The sequence below is a fragment of the Pezoporus occidentalis genome, unplaced genomic scaffold (assembly GCF_034315485.1).
Source record: "Pezoporus occidentalis ecotype Australia unplaced genomic scaffold, CSIRO_AGI_Poc_V1 ctg52, whole genome shotgun sequence".
NCBI lineage: Eukaryota > Metazoa > Chordata > Aves > Psittaciformes > Psittacidae > Pezoporus > Pezoporus occidentalis.
This window is the reverse complement of record NW_026915858.1, coordinates 676,407-684,581: the sequence shown is the minus strand read 5'-3', so window position 1 is coordinate 684,581 and position 8,175 is coordinate 676,407. Positions and strand designations below refer to the sequence as shown.

Here is an 8,175-nt window from a genome sequence, read left to right as displayed (position 1 = left end):
TTCATCAGTTTTTCACTATCATAAACTGGTATCTCTGAACATCAGAGATGTTCTCCTGCCTCTCTAGAGCTGAGTTCTGTGGAGTGTTACTGTGTGCCACCAGTGCAGCCTTAATGCCACCAGTCTGGGTATATGAAAGAAAATTACACGTACAGAAGCAAGACAGTGTTGGCTGCTGCTAAGCCACAGCAATGCTCAGCAACACTGAAATGAGTGATCTGGGAAGGAATTTTTGGAGCTTTATACCAAACTCATAGCTTTGCTCTTGCATGAAGCTAGCTAGCTACAGCGTCTTGCGGGAAAAGTATGTATGGAGTCGGAGGAGTCGAAGGTGAGACAGAAGAAAAACACGCACCAGTCTGGAACCAAATTGGAACGTTCAAGTAAAGTTTTTCAATATATGAAGCAGAAGGAAGGCAGTCTGAAAGCCATCTACTGCCACAACTGGCAGGTGCAATAAAATTCACTTACCTTCCTTCTACGAAGGGAAACAGTCAACTATTTGGTGACTGGCCTAGTGGATTATTTTTGCCTCTAGCTTTGCACACAAAATCAATTCAAGCGTGGAAACGAGTATGGGAAAATGGGCCAATATTGTCAGCACTGAATAAATGATACAGCAGCAGCAATAATATCTTCTTACGGAGAAAGGATGTTTATGAAAAATGCCATTTCCTATTTCAGCAAAGGCAACATAGACTGCAGGAAGACTGTGTAAACTTCCCAGCTCTTCATTACATATTCACACATTTGTTCCAGAAACACTTTATTTAAAAATGGAGTTGTAAATGCATATAACAAAATAACATACATAATAAATGTAACAAAAATAAATAAGGAGAACATGTTCATACAAAATAAGAACATAGTAATGCAAAATGCTTATTACAGAACATAAAGGTATAAACGCCTGAAAGAACACAAACAGAATCTCTCATGAAGAGCCTGCACCTTTTACCCTTCCTAGTGATTTCTTACTTTCCACTCGAGCCTGCAGAAAAATTATGTTCCCAAGCATTCAACAAAAGAAGGAATTATGGTGATGGTTTGGTACACTCAGTTTTCACCGCCTAGTTCTAGTTTCGATTTTTGCCCTTCTCTACCTTCTAAAACTTCTCTTGTAGCCACTGTAAACTGGTGTAGTCCAGGCTCCCACAGTTAGCTGGAGTAGAGCATAGTCATACATGAAGGCTGTTTGCTTTTAAATTTTTTAAAGAAAATATGAACTCCATTATACAACAGATTAGTGGGGTTTTTTTACATCTCTACAAAAAAAGTTTTTGCATTTTTATTAACTGGTGCAACCTCACTGATTCTGAAAGGCTGTACAATTTAAAAGCGTACAGAAAGTAGTTGGTTTTAAAACAAATGTCATCTAGGATTATTGCTGAAATATTAAAGACCATTTCATAAAAGCTGCAAAACTGTATATTTAACCTTAATATATAGAGACTGATGCAAACATAGGAAAATTCCAGTCTATTAGTTACACTTAACAGAAATAACATTCCTCCAAATTACAGTGTTCTGGAAATACAAAGTAATTTACTTTTTTTTTTAATTATTATTTCCAAATGTTAAGTTACTGGGACAACTTATAAGGAAAATAGGCTTATAGAGGAAACTTTAAACAGACTTGCTTTCCAGTGGTATAAGCAAAATGTCTATGTTAGCAGTCGTCTTCCAGAATCCTTTTAAATATGTAAGACAGAGACAGCTTTACTAGCAAGACTACAGGAAAATATACAGAAGCAAATAAAACCATTCACTTGGGAGTGAATCTATCGATGAAGCAAATTATGACACCTCTATTTCCAAGTCCCCTAAAGAAAATTTTACATCTCACAATCGTTCCGAGGAACAGTAATTTCTTCTGTAAGCTATGTCGCATTTGAATTGGTGAAAGCCCATTCGCCTCACTACGCTTTGAAATGCCCCATGTTTAAATTTATTTCCTAGATCCAACAAACATTTGGACAGAGATGAGATATGAAATACTTCTACTTTAATTAACATCAAAAAGTCATTTGAAGATCAAAAAGTGCCAAATAGTCTTTGTAGAAAGTGGATTAAAACACTGTGATGATAATACAAGTACAGTATTATCCGTTTTGTATGTACACCAAAACACTGCTTGCCATTTATTGATATCGATATGTTCACCTCCCACTCCCAGCAATCTTAGTGCAAACATAATATGTGAACTTTGTAAACCCCCAAGAAAATTTATGCAGCAACAAGGTTATATAAGTCACAGAACTGTTTGAGATTTTCAGTACGCAAGAATGAATGCTTTCTAAAATCTGTCTTACCTTTTGCAGTAATGTGTCATTGTAGTCAAAGATAATGTTTCCCATATAAATCATCTAATTCAGAGTCAAATGTAACTGTTCAACAGTTCTGTACAAACTTTAGTGGAGGAAGTCCGTTCATGAGAGCAGCTTGTCAAAGAGATTTGGGGTTTCAGTAACATTAAATGTTAGACTGCTTGCATGGCTTTTGAAAAGAAATAAATCTATTAAGGGAAAATTGCTGATATTAATAAATTTTTTGCAAAGCACACAACCACAAAGGGCAAACCTGCCACAATCTGCTTTCCTACATGGGTATCTATGCATATCATTATGATTGGAAAAGGATTTGTGTGACAATCAAAGCATCACAGTCAAAGAAAACTGGTTTAATAAAACAACTGCTGTTTGACCAAGCTTTTTTCTTTCTTTTTTTTTTTAATTATAAAACCAGTATTATATTTTTTTCTTTATTCCTAAACATTCCACATGAAAGGTTTTTTATCAACACTGAGATGTCACTCACGCAGGGTGGCATCTTCCTCTTCCCCATCTGGGTTAAATCTGTTGAAACGTATGCTGAAATCTGACTCGGATTCAGCATTCTCAAATTCCGCTGCACCAGGGTCAGCAGCAGGTTGAAGAGCCCGAGCTTCAGGCTGGCAGTTTGGCTGCACTTGAGGGCGGGTACTCTGGGAAACGGGACTGGACTTCGCCTTCGGCTGAGCTGGTAAGATGGGGCTGGTGAATCCCAAGTTGCTCAGAGCATCCAGGGTACCATCAGGGTCGATCATAGAATTAATTGCTAAGCAATCAAGAAAAGATGAAGCTTTAGATGAAATGAAGCTACATAAACTAAACACTGCCTGATGTGCAGACAGGAAGGAGAGATGACAAGGTGCAGACAGGAAGGAGAGATGACAAACCATCTAAGATTAGCTTATAGGGACTGAAAGATGGGATTTTTAGTCATGTTTAAGGGGCTCTAACGTTACCATTATATATTATGCTTCATTCTACACCCCCATTCAAATGTCCATAGCTGCTAATTCTGTGATCGAATGAAATTTGTATAGAAGAGCAGTCATTTGTTCTATTTAATGCATAATGATGGTCTCACTGTCCCGTTTCCCCCACATAGGGAGGGCAAACTGAAACACCTAGTACAATTTCATTTTATCATACTACTAACACACCTGTCATGTTTAACGAAACCTCTCTCTTTTTAACTTCCAAAACTGTACTAAGATCTATTAGAAGACCACTGCATATGCAAGGAAATGATTTGGCCTTTCTCTGGGCCAAATTTCTTTATTATGTTCTCTAAAAACAATATAATTTCTAATAAATGAACACTTTTTAATTATAGCTCAGAATGAAACAAATACTAATTTATCTCTAAAGGGAGCTAACAATTTCTCCTGAAACATTATTCTCTTAAAACATGTTTTATTGTGGGATTAAATCTGAATACTAAAAATAACAACTACAGGAAATTTACAAGAAATACAATAACAGTTATATATAAACATGGAACACTAATCCATTTGACCACTCCAAATTAAACTAAGTATAAACAATACACAAATAAGACTGCAGCTTATTTTAAAAATATACTAAGATTTAAGTTGATTTTGGTAAATGGAACATATGTCCAAATAGCAGACTTTGTAAGCACAACATACTTCTTTCTATCATATACACAGCTAAGTCTTTGCACGTGAAAAGCAAAGTAACTTTTCCATTTTGTAGTCTGTGGACTCCACAGTTGCAAAGAGTGGATTCAGCGGTTTGAGAGGAAGATGATAAGAGCTAATTCTAAATTTTCATTTTATTGTATCAGATACAGGTGGTTTTAGCTTTTGAGATTTCCTATAGATTATGGTCCCAGTGCATTGAACTGCGCTACACATGAGGGTATTATTGATGTACAAACACTACTTTATACAGACTAATCTCCGTATTCTCTATCACCTACTCTTCAATACTTACCCATGAAAATATTTCTATTAAGAATGTTTCAAAAATACTTCCTTTGGAATTCTCTGGACTATTTAATTTTCATTTGAGCCTTTTCTCACCCACAGAAGATATCATACTCTTCTGTTTTAAAATAATTCAGTGATATTTCTTTACCAAATGTGCCAGGAATTATATTAATGTATGCAACTGATACTGTTAATGTATTTTAATTAAAGGCAGTAACTTTTTTCATGACGTATATACATATATATATATAAATTGAAGCAAGCAATCAAAAAAGAGGAAAGTGAAAAAAGATAGTACCTTGCAGCTGTTTCTCAACTCGTTTCAGTTCCTGTAAGATTGAGGATATTTCCTAGGAAAGAAACAAACGTTTCATTAAGGAAAAGGAGACTCAAACTACCTGTCAGTAGTAAACAATCCCCCCACCTAACCTTTGCAATAGGCTATTTGGGTTGTCTCCCCTAGCATCAAGAACACTTTTGCTGCTGGTGGCCCAGCTATGTCCACTACAAGTCCTGGGTGGCAGTGCTTGAGACTGGACAGCCATGGCCCACTCTGAAATTAAGAGCTCTGCTCTGCACTGAAAGAGTGTCAACCAAACCTCACTCTGTTCCTTGCTCATTTGTCTGCATGCTTCTTCTCAAGCACAGACTTAGACACTAGGGCTCTGTACAAACAGGGCAAAGTAGTAGCAAACCTTTAAAGGAAAGTTACAGTACAAGCCCAGTATTAATGGAACAGGGTGACCCTGTTCACATGTGAGTCAGAACAGCAAGATGATGGCATCAGGATTTTGCCGGTAACCACTGGGCTCTATGCCCACAAGACCCTGTACAGCACACCAAAGTTGGGTCCTCTGCACCTGTCTGCCTTACAGATTTTTCTCCTCTGTGCTGCACTACTTGCTAACAGACATTGCCACAGCAATGCACTCAGAAACACAGCCATCGCTAAGTGTGCCACATCTTAAATTATAAATATGTAAATCCCGCAAATTAAGGATCCCTTATGAAGAACACTGTTAATCCAGGTGCTGAGGAGAGCTACCAGTGACCTTTAAAAGCTGAGAATTTTCAAGGGCACCTATTTAACCTATTTCAGAAACCCATTCTATACTAAGTAATGTGATTTTTGTGGGTGGCAAAGAGACTGATTACCTTGGATTTTACAAAGTCATTATCTTTAAGCAAATTCCACATCTCAGCTGGGCCCAAATGTCCCAGTAACAAAACAAACATCGGTAACAAATGTCCTTTATTAACTCTTAACAATATTCTGTGGTAAAAATAAGCACTGCATTTGAACAATGAATTGCTCTGAAAACTGAGCAGAAACTTGAAAATCAGTGCACAGACAAAAAAACCCCAAACCCTAAGCCATACACTTTCAAACAATGAATTTAATTCCCTGAAAAAAAGAAACCGTAAAATGCTGAGCTTAGAAATAAATATACAACTAATCATTTTCTTTTGTAATGAGTGCCTTAAAGCCCTATTCATGGAACTTAGAATACAAAACGCTAAACTTCGATCTTATTCTGGAAATGGGTAAAAGAATTACATTTGCAAAAGTAGAAACTTCTGTAACTAGATAAATGAAACTTAAAAAAAACAAAACAAAACCCAAAAACCAAACAGCCAGTGTATCTACTAAATAGACTGAGTTACGACTGATTTCGCTTAAAAAAATACACCATTTTGCAGAAATTACTGGCCAAGTTTTTAATACTTCCAGGAAAAATCAATTTGGATTAGCTTAATAGCTCATGATGAGCTCATAGAGAAGTGCTAGCCAGCTTGATGCCAGAGGAAATGTGCTCACATTTTACTTCTGAGGAGTCCAGTACTAAGTATGTGAGAAGGAGTTTTCTCTCCCACCCATCCCTCAGAAAACTGCCTAAGTTGATGTTCTTAACAGCACGATACTCCAGACAGGATAATATAGCCAGACTCTCTGCCTGCTCCCACATGCACAGATGTTTTTCAAACCCCATGCTCCGTGTTTAGAAGCAGAGGAGAAGTGTACTAGGAAACAACACATGTGCTCTGTTCCCTCACACTCTCACTCAGTCTGGTCATGAAATGGCTCTAATTACGCAGTGGGGGGGAAGACATGAATCAGCTGCAGTTGTAGTTGGTATCCTATAGTTATCACTTCTGCACAAATCAACATGATTATTTTTCTCTGAAGAGTGCTTTTATTGCAACGTGTCTACAGATTATTTTCTTTCATGTATAGCAAAATGCTGTGTTGACATTTAGAAATTAGACAAGAGGCTCAATCAATCCCAGAAAAGATAACTGTTCATACCATGCTTGATGTTTTAACAATAGGAACTTCACTTTCAGCTCGCAACTTGTTTTCAATTTCTTCCCAATTTCTGTCTTTATCCTTAAACAATATTCTAGAAGAAAAATTCAAGAAGAGCATGTTTTAAATAGACAAAAAGAAATAAACTAAGCCTGAGAGATAACATGATGCAACAAAGCAGCATAGGGAGCACTGAATAAAAGTGAAATTGGAGATACATAAATTTTCAGGGAAGCATACATGGTTTCAGCAAAACCATTATTCTTGAAATTAAAATGGCACTTCTGTAGCTAAATACTTGCTTATGGTCTTGAAAAGACACAGTTTATTCTCCCCTCCAGCACTGAGATGTTTTTCTAAAAATCCAACTATTTTACAATAGTCAGAGAACTCCCTATTAACACTGTATTTTACAACTGCTAAATGTAAGAGAAAGGTTAACAGTGGCAAATAAATGCAACTCTTTTACATTTGTATTTCATACTAATTTAATTATGAATACTCTCATAACACAATGTCCTGCGATTGAGGCAAGTGACCACTTCTGCAAGTGATTTTAGTGTTCATAGCACACAAAGAGCAAAAATTACTACATACTGCTTCTTGGGGAAAGAGAAAATAAAAGCAATCAAAACTACAGTGAAGAAAACATGGAATGCTTTATGGCCTCAAGTAGTGTCACCATATTGTAACAAAGTTGAACATCAGATGTCTGAGAATATTGCTTTTATGCTCTGGAAGGGAGTGCAAAAGCTTGCAAAACTACACAGCTGCAAAGCTGGATACGAGAAAGTCCAAATACAATGGAAAATTTAGGACTTGTCTGACAGTGATGAGTTAAAACAAATAAATGAAAAGCACAGCCAATTAAATTTTTATAGGACCATGCACTAAAAACCAGGCAAATCCTAGAAATATCTGGATTTAGTATACAGAGTCTTATACAGCTATACTTTCTGTACTTTAATAGCACTTATATCACATTGTAAATCAGCAGGAACAGAAAATAAGGCTTTATTCAGCAGTAAACATCACTAGTAGAAAAACATGTTATTTTGACATTACATGTTTTTTTTTCATTTACCTCTTGCCCATAATTATATTGAAATACTTCTACCTTTATGGTGTGATTAGTGCTTTTTGCTTGTGTATGTGGTGTTTTCAGTATTATTTTTTTAGAAATACTTTTCTTACTTTTCTCTTACAATTTGAAAGCTTATAATTTCATAGTCATTTTATTAAAAAAAAAGAAAGAAAAATGATGGAAAAATGAAAGCAGTAATTAGTAATTGTTTGGACTACACTGTGGACAGGCCAGTTTGGGTTTGCCTAAGGTTTTTTTTAGGAAGCCTATTTCCTTCTTACAACATTTTTCTCAGTTCTTCATTTAGTACATTTTAAACTCCTGGGGTTCTTAGTCTCCTTTTCTCTTCCTCCTTCTAACCAAACCATACCCTAAAAGAACATATTTATAAATGATTGCTGCCTTGTGCTGAACCTCTTCCTACTTTCTGGGGCAAATCTACCTGAACTCCTTATTTTCTTGCGCTCAGTCCCCATTTTAATTACACTGAACTTTGCTGGATGC

At 36.2% G+C, this 8,175-nt stretch overlaps 1 protein-coding gene across 8 annotated transcripts in view; it reads right to left on the bottom strand.

Annotated features, from left to right (window-relative positions):
- Positions 1–1,085: 1,085 nt before the first annotated feature.
- CEP170 (centrosomal protein 170) overlaps positions 1,086–8,175 on the bottom strand; it is a 100,947-nt gene continuing 93,857 nt past the window's right edge. For all 8 annotated transcript variants that reach the window (XM_062637338.1, XM_062637339.1, XM_062637342.1 and 5 more), the window contains 3 exons: positions 6,588–6,681; positions 4,578–4,629; positions 1,086–3,096 (listed from right to left, as the gene is read on the bottom strand). In XM_062637338.1, coding sequence (XP_062493322.1) covers positions 2,810–3,096; positions 4,578–4,629; positions 6,588–6,681 — 433 coding nt within the window. In that variant the 3' untranslated portion in view covers positions 1,086–2,809. The remainder of the gene's footprint in view (positions 3,097–4,577; positions 4,630–6,587; positions 6,682–8,175) is intronic.